General features: G+C 33.6%; 1 protein-coding gene across 8 annotated transcripts in view; it reads right to left on the bottom strand.

The window, feature by feature from the left end:
* The window catches only part of LOC107676421 (calcium-activated potassium channel subunit alpha-1-like), an 80,269-nt gene that overhangs the window by 50,862 nt on the left and 11,491 nt on the right, over positions 1–17,916 (bottom strand). For all 8 annotated transcript variants that reach the window (XM_016470959.1, XM_016470961.1, XM_016470962.1 and 5 more), the window contains exon 2: positions 2,629–2,763. In XM_016470959.1, the coding sequence (XP_016326445.1) occupies positions 2,629–2,763 (135 nt within the window). The remainder of the gene's footprint in view (positions 1–2,628; positions 2,764–17,916) is intronic.

The following is a 17,916-nucleotide window of genomic DNA, read 5'->3' as shown; positions in this document are numbered from 1 at the left end:
TGACTGAATCAGGAACATTTCGAAGTGCTTGTAGATTTACAGCTGTGCTAGAATTACTTCCCTTATAAAAAATATTCATATAGTTTACAGTTCTTTAAACGGGTCATATTTTGCTTGTTATTTTGATAATTAGACCAACATACACAGCACTAGACTTTATATATCAACAGATATTGAGGAAAACCCTGACTACCTGTTCACAACAGAGGAGATTTGCATATAGGAATCTTAAAGGTACAATAGGAAAAAAAAGTGCTTAATTATAAGAGTAATGTAAGGGGAAAATGGTAACGCAAAATTAAATGACTACTGTTTTTAGTGCAAGAAATGCCACCATTCATTAATGCATTAGGTATCATGGACCATTTGTATTATTTTTACAGCCTTTATTATTTTGGTAAATAATAATAATAATAATAATAATACTTTAAAATAAGGTTGTATTAATCTTGGTTAATTGCATTATTATTATTATTATTATTATTATTATTATGCATGGCTAATACAAACGTATTTTAAATTGTTACTAAGAATAATAATAATTATTATATTTTTAAATAAGGCTGAATTAATATTGTTTTATTATTATTATTATTATTATTATTGTTAATACTTTAAAATAATATTGTATTAATCTTGGTTAATTGTATTATTATTATTATTATTTAAAATAAGGTTGTATTAATCTTAGTTAACTGTATCATCATCATCATCATCTTTTTATTATTAATTAAATTAAATTATTATTATGAATTATTAACTACATTATCATTATTATAAATAATAAATAAAAACAATACAATCTTTTTTTAAAGTCGTATATATCTTTGTGTCTATATTTCCAAATGACTTTATAAATGAAGTGCCTGTGAGGCAGAGCTTTCTCATTCCTCCACACGACAGATGAACATCTCACAGCGTCTCTGAATCATCAGCAAAATCATTAAAGCAGTTTTCAAACACAGCCGGACAGCGCATGAATTAATAAAGCCCTTCCTGAAATATCCCTGGAGTACGGCTCTCACAGGAACAGGAAACGTATCATCGCTGCGGACCCTCACGGCCACTGTCACAGCTAATACAGCTTTAATGAAGAGATCGGGTTACACCTGAGCGCAGGGGTCATGTGATCAGGTCATGTTCGTCAAATTAGACCCATGTGTGACATGCTCAAAAACACTGACTGAACTACAGTAACTCATGCATCTCTGAATATATGAATGTGTGTTGAGCTGCAGGTTCATTCAACCCCTAAACAGGCTGACACACACACACACACACACACACACACACCTGCTGCAAGGAGGTTAACTGTCGTCTCCATGGTTACAGACTGCATGTTCCTGCTAAACAACAATATAAGGAGCCGCAGCCGTAATCTGGACAGGAAATGACTCATGAATTAACCTGTGCATGCAAACACACACACACACACACACGCGCGCATATTATAATATAATATTATAAAGTAAATATAACAAATGTATAAAAACACATTAACATAACATATAATTTTATAATAATTTATTATGTAACTTTATATATCATATCATTATATTTCTAAGATAACTACGTTATAAAATATAAAATGTAATATTTCTAATATAAAATAATTAGACAATATTTTTTGATGGTACTGTACTTCAAGAAAAAAATTTCCTCCATGTAAACCGCAGCATTTCGTGGCATAAATAAGTCATGATCGGACACATCAGGAGTGTGTGTGTGTGTGTGTGTGCGCGAGTATGTGAGTATATATGTGTGTGTGTGTGTGTGTGTGTGTAAACACTGGCATGCTAGAGGTGTGTGACAGATACATTATACTGCTCGTGATATACGATACTGTATATAATTGTATACGTGTGTGTGTGTGAGTATGTGTGATGTGTGTGTGTGTGTGTGTGTGCGCGAGTATGTGAGTATATTGTATGTGAGTGTGTGTGTGTGTAAACACTGGCACGCTAGAGGTGTGTGACAGATACATTATACTGGTCGTGATATACGATACTGTATATAATTCAATGTGTGTGTGTGTGTGTGATTATGTGTGATGTCTCTATGCCAGAGAGTGAGCTCTTGAAGCTCCGCCCTCTTCTGAAAAGGGAGGCGGGAGCACCAGCTAATTTGCATTTAAATGGACAAACACAAAAACGGCGCGTTTTGGCTCGTACCCTAAAAGTGGCAATTTTAACAAGCTATAAAAAAATTATCTGTGGGGTATTTTGAGCTAAAACTTCACATACACACTCTGGGGACATCAGAGACTTATTTTACATCTTGTAAAAAGGGGCATAATGGATCACCATTAACACTTTAAATCAGCTGAATACCCAGTGCAGTTAGTTATAACGGACTTTTAGTTTGCGTGCTTAGGATTTATCATAAAATATCTTAAGTTGTGTTCCGAAGATGAACGAAGGTCTTACGGGTTTGGAACAACACGAGGGTGAGTAATTAATGACAGAACTTTCATTTTTGGGTGAACTAACCCTTTAAAATCTGCCAGCTTATTCAGAAATATACCAGATCAATTTAATGACTGTTCATGTTCTTGTCAGTGTGAGTTCTGATTAATGGAGCTTGAGGAGACTCTGTAATATGAGTGAGAATGCAGGCGTCTGGACTCACCAGCACGCGTCCCGTGAGCGTCTGAGCAGAGATCATGACCCCGGCCCAGTCCTTCACCGAGGTCATCCATCCCACCTCGCTGACCACCGCCTCCGCCTCCCGCTGACCCACCGCTTTACTGACCCGCTGCGCATCCTGCGCACACACACACACACACACACACACACACACACCATCAGCATCCTGATGCTCTGCTGCAATACACATAAACATGAATCTCATCAAAGCTGTCAGCTCACATTTCACCACAAAATCAAAATAAATTAATGACAGTTCATTGAAGCTGTTTTTAGAATTATTTTAATGTAAACTGAGTAAGTTCAGACTAAATAAATAAGTTATTTTCTCGGTTTCTGTAACTAGGAATCACACAAGCTTCAGGCTGGATCCAGCCCTTATAAACACCTGAGAAGAGATGACGCAAACCCCCCTGAAGATGATGCCAACGACCAAATTTTGCTATAAGTTTGATGGCAACATATAATCATTGCTGTTAATAGTGTTCACCGTCTGTTTGATTACATGTCATTAACTAACTGCTTCATTTTTACCGTACATTTCTGCCATATGGACATCACCTTGAGATGGTCACCACTGATAAGCTATTACTAAATATAATGTAGAAACTTAAATTTTCTGTAAAGCTGCTTTGCAACGATTTGCAAGTGCTATACAAATAAACTTGAATTCAATTTTAAAGTTTTATTTTTTTATTACCATAATGCACAAATGCATGTACTGAGCTGATAATGTGATAGCAAGGCACCAAGAGGCCAGCTATGTTGTTATATTTATCGCGCTGTGCTCCCCGTCTGTGTAATTCTTAAACGCGCATTTACTGCACAGTACAGTCAGATTGCGTGATATTGTCCTGTTTTGTTGTTGCCGGTGTATGCCGGAGTATGAGCTCTTGAAGCTCCGCCCTCTTCTGAAAAGGGAGGCGGGAGCACCAGCTAATTTGCATTTAAATGGACAAACACAAAAACGGCGCGTTTTGGCTCGTACCCTAAAAGTGGCAATTTTAACAAGCTATAAAAAAATTATCTGTGGGGTATTTTGAGCTAAAACTTCACATACACACTCTGGGGACATCAGAGACTTATTTTACATCTTGTAAAAAGGGGCATAATGGATCACCATTAACACTTTAAATCAGCTGAATACCCAGTGCAGTTAGTTATAACGGACTTTTAGTTTGCGTGCTTAGGATTTATCATGGATTCCCTGCATTTACAGCCAGCAAAGCAACACGTAGTAAAATTCAAACAGTATTTCTATTTTGATCTGCTCATATCACATCATATTTATTTTTACAGCTTGTACAGCGTTGTGCACTATAACCAATCACAGACGATTCTGTTGAGTTTATGAATGCATTGGCCAATCAGAGGCGTTCAGATGAGTCATTGCGTTTTTTGAGAGTGATTAAGAATCATAATGTTCTTTGATAATGCAGGCTTAATGTTCGCTTTCTGTACATCATTTATTCGCTGTTTGAATAATCATGGAAAAGAAATAAAATAATGAAATAATTATTAACTTGCAATTGTTTTGTATTATTTTGTCGTATTAAAATATTTTATGACATGACACCCATATCTGGTTCTTGCCTAAACAGACTGGTTTATGATGTGTGAAGTTAATAGATTACACTGGCATTAGGCTACGTTTAACCCTCCGCCTGTGCTGAATCATCTGAAGCAGTAAAACAATCAAGAACACAGAGACTAAACTGTGCCGGATGAAGTGGACAATCAACTACAAACAACTCAAACAAAAGACTACTTTTTGAAAGGTACAAGTATTCTGCTCAGGTGTATTGTTGCGTAAGTACATAATAGTTCAAACTAATTTTCCCTCGGAGTTAAATGTTTAACATGAGCATATATTATTATCAGGGGTGTGAAGTAACGAATTACAAATACTCACGAATCTCATCAAAGCTGTCAGCTCACATTTCACCACAAAATCAAAATAAATTAATGACAGTTCATTGAAGCTGTTTTTAGAATTATTTTAATGTAAACTGAGTAAGTTCAGACTAAATAAATAAGTTATTTTCTCGGTTTCTGTAACTAGGAATCACACAAGCTTCAGGCTGGATCCAGCCCTTATAAACACCTGAGAAGAGATGACGCAAACCCCCCTGAAGATGATGCCAACGACCAAATTTTGCTATAAGTTTGATGGCAACATATAATCATTGCTGTTAATAGTGTTCACCGTCTGTTTGATTACATGTCATTAACTAACTGCTTCATTTTTACCGTACATTTCTGCCATATGGACATCACCTTGAGATGGTCACCACTGATAAGCTATTACTAAATATAATGTAGCAACTTTAATTTTCTGTAAAGCTGCTTTGCAACGATTTGCAAGTGCTATACAAATAAACTTGAATTCAATTTTAAAGTTTTATTTTTTTATTACCATAATGCACAAATGCATGTACACATTATGGTACTATTTACCTGTACTGCATCTGATTTATTCTGATTTTAACTTTTTTTTTTAATATTATAATTACATTAATATGGTACTGTATTACAGTAATTTGAATCTAATGAGAATTCTTTAAAAATTATAAATATATAATTTTATATATATTATAAGTATAAATTCTTTAAAAATACATTTTTAAGGTTTTCTTATTACCATAAAAAATACTGCTTATTAATTCTGAAATAAATAAATACATACATACAATTATAAATGTAATCATTTAGAAGTTTTTTTTAATTATTGTATAAATATTATGTATACTTTATGGTATTATTAGTTGTACTAATAATAAAACAAATCATTATAATTATTGTAAAATGGTAAAGAATTTATTAAATTTTTAATGAGAAAAAAATTTCTAATGAGAATTATGAGATGAATTATGAATTATGTTCAGCCTCAACTTCAAATTTCTGTAATAAAAATTCTTTAAAAGGGTATTTTAAAAATAATTAAGTTTTTATTACTGTAATTCAAAAATAGTAAGTATACATTATCATATTATTAGTTGTAATGCAATTAATTTATTCTGATTTAAATTAAAAATCATTTAATTATATGTTTAATGAGAATTATCACCACTGAAAATAATGAGAATTTAAAAAAATGAAAAGTACAATGTCTGTGTGCATTACAGTAATGATAATTTGTGGGAAAACATGGTTAATTGTCATGAAAATAATGTCACAATAAAATACATAATGACAACTAAAAATAAAAATAAATTAAATCAAATAATTGTCAGAGTGTCTAGTAAAATGCACTATTTTAATGAAAAATGTATATATTTTGTATTAAAGTGAATGAGTAACCATAAAATATGACAATAAGTTTTGAAAATTGTAGATAATTTTACATAAAAATTAGAAAAAACAATGACAGACAGGACTTGATTTTATCCATGAGGAATTGATCAGATGATAAACAATGTCTCTATATGAGAGATGGAAGAAAAACAAGATTAGATATCATTAGTTATAAATAATCAAGGTAATAAGTAAACAACAGTGCTTTTCTCTCATTTTGTCATGTAATGTGCTTAAATTGTCCATGTAGTCCAAAAGTGTGGTTTGAATCTAGTGATCTCCATTGAATTATTTTATATTTTACTTCTATTTATCATATACTGGCCCACATTTGATATTTATCATCTGCAAACACACGTGACCTTCACATGCTCCTGTATGACAGCACACAAACACACTCGCAGCGCGTCAAACGCTTACGCTGAGTGTCTAAAACAGGACGGCGGTGCTGGAGTCAGGTGTCACGCTTGAACACGCCAGCCAGAGAATGCCACATATGTGAGACGCCCAACACGCCACGCTGAAACACACACACACACACCCCTAAACGCTTGGGAAATAATGCAAACGCTTCACAAACTCCTTAAAAGGTGACCTTTTATGCAAAAATCACTTGTATAAGGTGTTTGAACAGTTGTGTAGCTGCAGTGTGTGAAAACAACCAGCCTATAATGGTAAAAATCCACCCACTCGTTTTATTATAATCCCAATAAATCATAAACAGTCTCTCCAAACGAGCGATTCCAGATTTCTCCCTATAATGACAATATACTAGGGAAAGTCCCGCCCATTTGTGACGCTTTCTGCCCTATTAGCATAGACCCCGCCCTGAGAGAGAAGCCGCAGTCCTCCATTGCTGTTTTCTTGCTGTAGCTGCTGGAGATACACTGTCAGCACCAAAGAGGTGTTGTGTTTCGGGATGCACCAACGAACATAGGAGTCTCAATAGACCACGCCTGAAATTTGGTGTGAGGTTGCGGGTATTGCATACAGTGTTAACTCCCGCAAGTGCCACGTTCGGTAAATTCCCTACTCACTTATGAGACGCGCAATCTGTGCTGCCTCGTCTCTCTCTCGCGTGCATTCTGCAGTTGGATAAGTCGTTGTTGAACTTGTTGACTTTTGAGGAGTTTGAGCATGTGATGCGCGCTGTGAAAAAGTGTGATGGAAACACAAATTGAGGACCAATCTGCACCTTATTGATGAACAGACAGGACTTGATTTTATCCATGAGGAATTGATCAGATGATAAACAATGTCTCTATATGAGAGATGGAAGAAAAACAAGATTAGATATCATTAGTTATAAATAATCAAGGTAATAAGTAAACAACAGTGCTTTTCTCTCATTTTGTCATGTAATGTGCTTAAATTGTCCATGTAGTCCAAAAGTGTGGTTTGAATCTAGTGATCTCCATTGAATTATTTTATATTTTACTTCTATTTATCATATACTGGCCCACATTTGATATTTATCATCTGCAAACACACGTGACCTTCACATGCTCCTGTATGACAGCACACAAACACACTCGCAGCGCGTCAAACGCTTACGCTGAGTGTCTAAAACAGGACGGCGGTGCTGGAGTCAGGTGTCACGCTTGAACACGCCAGCCAGAGAATGCCACATATGTGAGACGCCCAACACGCCACGCTGAAACACACACACACACACCCCTAAACGCTTGGGAAATAATGCAAACGCTTCACAAACTCCTTAAAAGGTGACCTTTTATGCAAAAATCACTTGTATAAGGTGTTTGAACAGTTGTGTAGCTGCAGTGTGTGAAAACAACCAGCCTATAATGGTAAAAATCCACCCACTCGTTTTATTATAATCCCAATAAATCATAAACAGTCTCTCCAAACGAGCGATTCCAGATTTCTCCCTATAATGACAATATACTAGGGAAAGTCCCGCCCATTTGTGACGCTTTCTGCCCTATTAGCATAGACCCCGCCCTGAGAGAGAAGCCGCAGTCCTCCATTGCTGTTTTCTTGCTGTAGCTGCTGGAGATACACTGTCAGCACCAAAGAGGTGTTGTGTTTCGGGATGCACCAACGAACATAGGAGTCTCAATAGACCACTGAGGACACGGTGGTTAAATTTCATTTTCGAAGGAAATGTCCCGGATAAAAAAATGAAAAGTCCTATATGTTTGTGCTAATCATTTTACGCCGGACTGCCTCACAAACGAGGGTCAGTTCAGCGTTGGTGTTGTGCAAAGTTTGCTTCTGTAAGAGGGATTGATACCAACGCTCCGTGCGCAAACGTCAGCTCCAGACAAAGTAAGCATCACGCGTTATATTTTGTTTTCCAAATTGCCTTTCTGAAAGAGCTTCTTGGAACTGTGTAAGGCGTTTAATTCATAAGTGCGCATTTACTGCACAGTACAGTCAGATTGCGTGATATTGTCCTGTTTTGTTGTTGCCGGTGTATGCCGGAGTATGAGCTCTTGAAGCTCCGCCCTCTTCTGAAAAGGGAGGCGGGAGCCACGTTCGGTAAATTCCCTACTCACTTATGAGACGCGCAATCTGTGCTGCCTCGTCTCTCTCTCGCGTGCATTCTGCAGTTGGATAAGTCGTTGTTGAACTTGTTGACTTTTGAGGAGTTTGAGCATGTGATGCGCGCTGTGAAAAAGTGTGATGGAAACACAAATTGAGGACCAATCTGCACCTTATTGATGACCCGTGGCGTTAATATACTGCTATAACGTTTTTTTTTTAAATCCATTTTATACAATCCGCCTTCATTTAGCAAGTGCACTCGCCCATTAACAATTTTCAAGTTCAACTCTTTTTGTTCCTTTCAGTTGTGGATCCTGCTGATTCAACGAGACTGCCGCGGCTCAGCAGCAGCACAGCATGGCCTCGCCCCTTTGCTGCCTTTTCCCGAGGGCGGGGTTTATCTGGGTTTGTGATGTCACGAACCCAGGAAGTAACTTCTTGTAGTCCCTACCAGCCGTTTTTATAGGCATTAAACTGCCAGAATTTTAAAAGACGATATCTTCCTTTGCATTGAACTTTTAGCTTCGTAACTTTGTAGATATTGTTTATGCTCAAACAGCAACATTACACACTAACTAACGTTAAAAAAGTGAAATCGCAATCAACCACCCCTTTAAAATATATAAATTGCGGTGTACAGCGTTTATTATGAGGGGGTAGAATCCACAGCTCAGTACTCACTACTCAATACTCATGAGTACTTTTAAATAGGCTACTATTTTACTCTTACTCAAGTAGTTTTTTGGACAAGTACTTTTACTCTACTCACACTACAATTTTTTTAGGGTAATGGTACTTTTACTTGAGTATATTTTTTCAGTACTCTTTCCACCACTTATTATTATTATTGTTTTAATATTTGTTGTTTTTGCAAAAAAAAATTGTTTTTTGTGCATTCCCTTAGATGAACACACACACACTTTTGAACTTTAGTATATAAAGGTAGTTGATTGATGATGCCAAGCTAAGGATTTTAATGAAAGATTATGAAGACAAACAGGTTTTTCTTTAGAATAACACCACTGATGCATCATTCACAAATAAACTTGGAGCATGTTATAATGTAATGTTATAAAATGTATAAAGTAAATACATTTCATGTTGATTTTACCATTTGACCATGTATTTACTCATGCATCACTGATGAACAACATGCGAAAGACCGTTTCGTACAGAAGACTTGAAGCATCACAAACGGCATGTTCAGGGTTGTTTGTGTGCGTGTCGTCGTCGAGGAGCATCTGTCTGTGGATGAGTATCTGCAGGTCATGTCTGCTATCAGATCAGCTGTCAGCACTGAGACCGCAGCAGATCCACGAGAAACCACAGACGCCCAGGAACCACATTACACCCAACACATGTAATGTGAACAACAGCACGCAAAACACAGATCAGTTCTGACTTCAAAACAGATGCATGATCAAATACATCAATGTGCAATATCAACATTTATTAATAATAATATTACATCAGAATAAAGCATTCGTCTACCAACTAATATAGTTATAGATGTATTTATAGCTACAAATCTGCACTTATCCAGCAAACACGACCAAAAGCTTTCTGAGTCTTTGTAAAAACAAAGTACAATCCATATCATTCTCTCCTCTGAACGGCCCACAAACACGTTTAATAATGCATCCGACACCGCATTTATTTATGCCTGACATACTGAAGGAGGAACGGATTGATAAACTACATCCTACTGCTCACGATCACCTGGATCTAACGGACAGACATGAGTTTTTAGAAAGTAACTAACCACCAAAACCAGGGTTCTTATTATTAACTAAAACTAAAACTGAAACCATGAAAACAAAAAAACACTTTCATTACTTGACTGAAAATAAAATATTAGTAAAAATATATTGATCATATATATATATAACAGAAATAAAATGAAAAAAAAAAAATTCAGCTAGAATTTAAGTACTAAAATAACTAAAATTAAACAAATATATATTAAATATATATATATTAAAAATAACTAATAAAACTGGCAAAACACAACAAGATGACTAAAACTATAAAACGAACAAATAAAATGAAAACAGACAATATAAAAATGAAATCTAATTCAAAATATTAACAAAAACTATTTATACATACCTTTTTTCTCTAACTTTGTAAAATTAACTTGGGCTTTGGAAAGGTGCTATAGAAATAAAACATTATTATTATTTTATTATTATTATTATTATTATTATTATTATTATTATTATATCAATTACACTAAAATAACACTGACCAAAAGATATACTGTATATTAGGGCTTTGATTCATGCAGAATAACTAAACAAACTAAAACTAACATTTTATTTAAAAAACACTATAGACATATTTAAAAAAATAACAAAAACAAACAAAATGACTAAAACTTTAACTTAACATGAAAACTGAGAATATAAAAATCTAATTCAAAATATTAAAAACTATTACATATGTAGTGTTTAATATTTTTAAAATATGAAAAAAATATTTCGATTTTGATTTTTATATTTTCTGTTTAATAAAACATTATTGTTACTTATTATAAATAAAATAAATACAAATGAATGTTATTATAAATAAAATAAAACATTCTTATTATATCAATTACACTAAAATAACACTGACCAAACTGCAGAACTGATGCTGAATTACAGTTACAGTGCATTAAAGCTACTGAACCTTGTTTTTCATTTGCTGAGGACATTTTTTGGCCGTGAGCGGAGCAACGTCTCCAACAAAGACAAAACTAATTCAGCAACTTTCATGTAAATTCTGCCAGACAAGTTTGAAGTCTGATAAACACACGCACTGATAAAATAAACTCAATCCTGGCTGAAGCTGAAGGAATCCGAGCGATTTCCCAACAGATGAAGCAGCGATCGGCTCGCTTTCGATAAACCACGCCAAAAAAGGAAGAAAAATCTATTTCAGCCGATAAAACATTCTAGAGATGATTCAAACATTATTAGTGTGTGACGCTGAACAAACATTCACGACAAACCGTTACTGAGAAACTCTGGGAATATACTCTACACACACACATAAATAACACTGAACACTCACTACACACACTCCAGACCACAGCACAGCTTCTCTACGAACACGTCTGACATTACAGACACGGCGCTCACTAAATCAGATTTGTGACTTCACATATAGGCTCTATGCAGGCAGTATTTCAGGCACTGTGAAGTTCTAAACAGATTTTAGTCAAAATGTTTCTTGAGCAGCAAATCAGCATATTAGAATGATTTCTGAAGATCATGTGACACTGAAGACTGGAGTAATGATGCTGAAAATTCAGCTTTACGTCACAGGAATAAATTACAGTTTAACAGATATTCACATAGAACACACTTACTTCAAATATTGTAATAATATTTCACTATTTTATTGTTTTACTGTATTTAAGATCAAATAAATGCAGCCTTGGTGAGCAGAAGAGACTGCTTAAAAAAATCCTACCAACTCTAAACTTTTGAACCATTGTGTATTTTTATTTCAGTACCAAAAATGTTGGTTAAAAATAATTAAGTTTCATTAAAAATTGACTATTTGACCCAATATTTGTGTGCATTTCCCATTGTTAATGCTTATTAGAGTATCACATGGTAATATTTACATGATTTTTAATCATAACAAACTTCTTTACCACTTATATTTACATAAATTCTATTGAATCTAAATTAAATTAAATTAAATTGCCTTGGGGTGAAATAAATGTATTTATTTATTTATTTTTATGCATCTTTTTTGCATTCTGCATCTTTTTATTTTACTATATCTCTGAAGAGACTAATCAACAGGCACCTTTTATTTTTAATTTTTTTAATAAAAACAAACTTCTTTACCACTTCCATTTACATAAATTACATTGTTATACTGAAATTATACTAAATAAAAATTCAGAAAAAAATTTGTATTGCTTGTCCCTTGCTTTGGGCCAAGAAAATATATTAAAACAAATAAAAATGCACTCTAGGTAAGAAGAGGAGGCTTCATTTAAAAACGGACTATTTGATCCAATATTCAATGCTTGTTAGAGTATCACATGGCTATCTTAGCAACATGTTAACAACAGTAACATGTAGAGCGTTCCCAATCAGTCACTTATAAGAGTGCGTTTCTATGTCGGCATTGGTTTGAAACAGAGCCGGTGGTTATTTAAACAGAAGCGGGTAATAACTCTGACGCTTAGCAGATCCAAACACAGCAGCAGTCAGAATCAATCGCTCACTCTCAGCTTTATTAGCCATCAAAGACACAATATTTATGTGCTATATATTTATGTGCGTTTGCTCTTTGGCAGGTTACGGGCTTCAGGCAGCGGAGATTTAAGAGCGGCTTCGCTTCGAGTGTAACTCGAGGCGTTTGATTTAACCTGACTGGAGGAAATGAAGAGAAATGAAGAGAAGAGCGAGGACAGACATGTATCTGGTGATCAGTGACGGTCTGAAGAGACGTTCACATTGACAGTGACTGTATTTCTGCAGGTCTCTGAGTGGATGTATTGTTGTTGTAGTGGACGTTTCTCCTGAAATCACTCTAATCGTATTGGTGAGCAGCACAACTAACCAGAGCTCTTGAAAATCAGATCACAAGAGGGACGGACTTCCTGTAACCATAAGACACCATTATAACTGACAAGAAATCCGTTTTCTTGCTACTAAAAATAGTAAATATATATATGTTTTTGCTGCTAAAAGTGAACATTTTGCAGGGAACGTGTTTGACATCAATTGCAGCAGTGCATTAAAAACATCATATCATGAACAAAATGAATGCTCATCAATACATTCATCGATTTCACTCAGACTGCAAACCATTTCTGATGGTTTTTCATCGCATCTGTTTTTTACTAAATCCCCGAGACTTGGATGTTTTTAAGGAAGAACTATGAGGAAGTAAAGGTAAGTGTATCAGTGAGTTACAGACTGAAACAGAAACTAATCAGTGCTTTTCCTTCAAAACTAACTAGCAATTCAACTGATGCATCTTTATTAGATTTATTTTATGTTGCTTTAGATCATCTTATCATCTGTTTCAGATAAACCTGCCTTTAAACGCCATGGAAAAACATTAACATAATTATTTTTTATTTTTTTAGTATGTACATAAACTCTTGCTAATTGCATCTTTTTAATGTATTTTATTATTTTTTTTTACTTCTTTACCACTTCTATTTACATAAATGATATTGCACAATCTATATTGAATAAACATAAATATGGACTTCAATTTCTTTTTTGATTGTCCTATGCTTTGGAACAAGATGATGAATAAATGAAATAATTAATATTTCTGAATAAGTGTTCTTTGAATAATTAAGTACATAAACGTCACTCTTGCTGCTTGTATATTTATGTGATTTTTAATCAAAACAAACTTCTTTACCACTTATATTTACATAAATTACATCTATATTGATCGAATTAAAAAAAATAATAATTTTTTTTTTTTATTATTAAATAAATAAATAAATATTTATATGCATCTTTTTTACTACATTCCTGATGAGACTAATTAACAGGCAATTGTTTTTTAAATTATAATAAAAAAAATTCTTTATGACTATTTACATAAATTATATAGCATCTATATAAATTTTTTTTTATTTTTTTTATTGAAGGAGTAAAGCAAAACAATGAAACAAAACAAAACAAAAAATACATTAAAACAATGAAAGTTACATTTTCCTTCCTTCTTAAATTAAATTAAATTAAATTTAATTTAATTTAATTTAATTTAATTTTAAAAGTAAAATTTTTGCTTGTCTCATGCTTTGGGATGAATAAATAATTAAATAAATAAATATATGCATCTTTTTTTTCACAATATCCCTGAAGAGATTAATCAACAGGCACTTTATATTTTTAATACCACTTCTGTTTACATAACTTATATTGTCATACTGAAATGATACTAAATAAACAAATACATTCTGAGAAAAATAGTATTGCTTGTCCCACTCTTTAACTAACTAGCAAGTAAACTGATACACCATTACTCATGTTTTTATGTTGGTCAATTGTCGCACTTATTTCAGATAAAAGTGCCTCTAAACGGCGTGGAAAAACAAAACTATCAAACTATCACTTCCTGTTGAAGTGGGCGGTTCCTGTCCAGAATAAGCTGTGAATAGCAGTGGTCTAGTCTTGATTCCCAGACGAGCACATGAATGTGTATGAGGACGATCCAGCTGCTGGATTTGACGAGGTTCATGCCAAAGTTTAGTTCGAGGGCCGGAGGCAGCAATAAACACACAACCTAAACTACCACAGACAGAGATGAAACCACATAATGAACACACCGCGTCCTCAGATCAGGACTAATTGGCTGCGCTGCAGATCTGTCCGGCCTAATGATCTCGGCTAAAAATGTCACCCAGAAATGCTCGATCTCTATAAATATTTAATTTAAAAGATGGCAAAGTTCAAAGAAAAATGGCCGGCGGTGATGGCAGAGATCCCGTGCTCCAATTAATCCTGAGAACGTCCCGCGTGAATCAGAGACCAGCTCCGCCTGGAAAGCAGCACTATTGGGAAACTACAGCCGCTTGAAACACGGCCAACACGTCCAAAACTCCTCCTGCAGCTGAGATGAAGCCTATAAATCTTTCCCCCGACGGGACGCACACAAGTCTGCATCCCTCAACAAACAACAGAGTCAAAGCACAATGACTTATGAGCTGCTTTTACATTTAGATGACATGGCTGATAAATAACAGCTCATAACGTCAGTGTGCAAATAACTGATTTCTGTCACAATCACAATCGTGACGTACGGCCGTGATCACACTGCAGCTTCAGGATCTCCAACACTCATTTACTAAAAGCTAAATAATACAAGATTATCAACAAGATTATCAAAAGAGAATACACAGAAACTTGCTTATGGGATTATTTTAAATATGCACATACAGTAAATGTTAGCCTTGCTATTTGTGATATATTTGTATGATTTTTAATCAAAACAAACTTTTTACCACTTTTATTTACAAAAAATTTGACCATCTATACTGAATAAATAAATACATTTATTTTTAAAAAGTGGATTAAAAAAAAAAATTCTAAAAGCAAAATATTGCAATATTTCTTGGGGTTTATGAAAGGGCGAATACAAAGAAATTAGCTTATATGGTAATTTTGAATAAGTATTGTGTTTATGTTAGTGTTAAATGTTAGTGTTTTACTACTGTTTACATCAATTATATTACAACATCTAAACTGAACAAACAAATACATACATATTTTTTAAAAATGTGACAATAATGCATTCCTGCATAAATGCATTACTATAATAATAAATGAATTAAAATAAACAAACAAACAAATACATATTTTTTAAAAGCAAAACGATGCAAGATGTCGAGGTTATGACAAAAGAATAAATAGAAATGTGCTTTTCTAACATGTACATACATGCTAGTCTTGATATTTGTTACATATTTGCAAGTTTTTTATATATTTGTATAATGTTTAATCTAAACAAACTTCTAAAACTATGTATTTAAACTATTAAACTATTAATTATATTTCACCATCTATATTAAACAAACATATATTAAAAAATTATAATTAAATTAAATTAAAATATTTTTTATAATAAAAAAAATGAAATAAAATAAAATAATAAATATATACATTAATATAAATAAATAAATATTAATTTACTAAAAGAGTTAATTGAACATATTTATGAAAAGTGGATATGAATGATAGATAAATAAATAAATAATTTAATTAAAAACTTCATCACTTCGATTTACATAATATTGCACAATCTGTATCAAACAAATACGTATATTTAAAAAAAAATGGGACAAATGGGATCAAATAAATAATACACTAAAATAAATAATAAATTTATTAATAAATAAATGCATTAATAAATAAATAAACATGCATCTATTTTCTTTAGGTGAGGCCTTTAGTCCCGTCTCCATCTCTATTAATGGAACGTTCCAGTGGCTTTAATAACAGAGGATCTGACCGTCGCTGACCTCTTGACCTCTGATTGCGCTTCCACTCTCCCTACAATCAAGAACTAGAAAGTCATTTCTAGTGTCTTCACTTTCTGAACTAAACAACCGTCTTCACACACAGAAGAGCTCCACACAGCATCTGTATTCGTCACTCTAATGTAATTAAACGCTCTTGTTCAATCATTCGGTCGTGTCCTCAAATCCTTCAAACATCTTCCATCTGGAGATGCTAAATTAGGATCTTTTCATTTGGCAAAACCACATCCATCCGCATTAAAAGTGAATTGGTCTCATTCATCAGCCGGTGCTCTGACAAACTCATTTATGAATGAGAGTTATTCTGACGAGGCTGAAGTTAAAATCAGCTGGAATGCTTTTCTCCATCTCAGCTCTTGGCCGGCCCGAATCCATATCCATCAGTCTGAATAATAAAGCATAACTCAGAGCCGCCGCCGCAGGAGTATGGGCCATTTAGTTAATTAAGCGATGGCGGCATAATCTCACACATCCAGCGCAAAACATCACCACACGGCCCAGATTCAGCAGGTGTGGCCCGCTGTCCAAACCATTCACAAAAATATGGAAATGTGTCCCAGTTTCAGCCGTTCAGACTCACTGATGTCCTTCTAGAAACTCTTATTTGTTCTAGTTAATTCTAGAACATCTCTCAGCCAATCAGCTTGCAATGTGTCTGGTTGCCATAACAACATCTAAACATGTAAAAAAGTTTCAAGTTAGAAACACATTAAAACTATATGACACGTATGTGCATGTTCTATATGCAACACCTATGTTTATGATAATTGAAATGACATACAATTAAAATTAATTAATTCAAAATAAATTCTGGTAAATAAATTATATTGTACTTTATAAATAAAGTAAATAAATTATATTGCACCATCTATATTGAATAAACAAACATATTATTTGTTTTTGATTGTCTCATGCTTTTGAGATGACAAATAATAAATAAAAAATCAAATAAAAAATTAATTAAAATTAAATCAAAATTAACAAATATATCAATACATTATTGTAAATGAATAAAATGGAAAAATAAATAATAGAATAAATTGAATAAACAAACATATTTTGTTTTTAATTGTCTCATGAGATGAAATGGGATGAGATGAAAAATAATTAAATGAAAATAAATAAATGCACACATATCATACAGTTAGGTTATTTATTTATTATGGTATTTGAAGTTAAATAAATTAATTAATTAAATTAAATAAACAAATTAATTAATTATGGAATGTGAAAATGAACAAACAAACAAACAAATAAATAAATAATTCTTAAGAGAGTCCTTTAGTCCCCAAAATATAGTGCACTAATTACACTGTGAGAGAGAAGAGGACGGAAGGGAGGGGAGGGATTGTGAAAGTAGATTTGGCGCTGACCTCCTTCTTAATGGTGTTCCACTAACGGGACTGTTTATGTGATTGGGAGAGAGAGAGGGAGAGGGAGAGAGAGAGAGAGAGAGAG

Source organism: Sinocyclocheilus anshuiensis, unplaced genomic scaffold (assembly GCF_001515605.1).
Source record: "Sinocyclocheilus anshuiensis isolate Anshui unplaced genomic scaffold, SAMN03320099.WGS_v1.1 scaffold2270, whole genome shotgun sequence".
NCBI classification, from domain to species: Eukaryota; Metazoa; Chordata; class Actinopteri; order Cypriniformes; family Cyprinidae; genus Sinocyclocheilus; species Sinocyclocheilus anshuiensis.
Note: the sequence above shows the minus strand (reverse complement) of the source record. Positions and strands in the feature narration are given on the sequence as shown.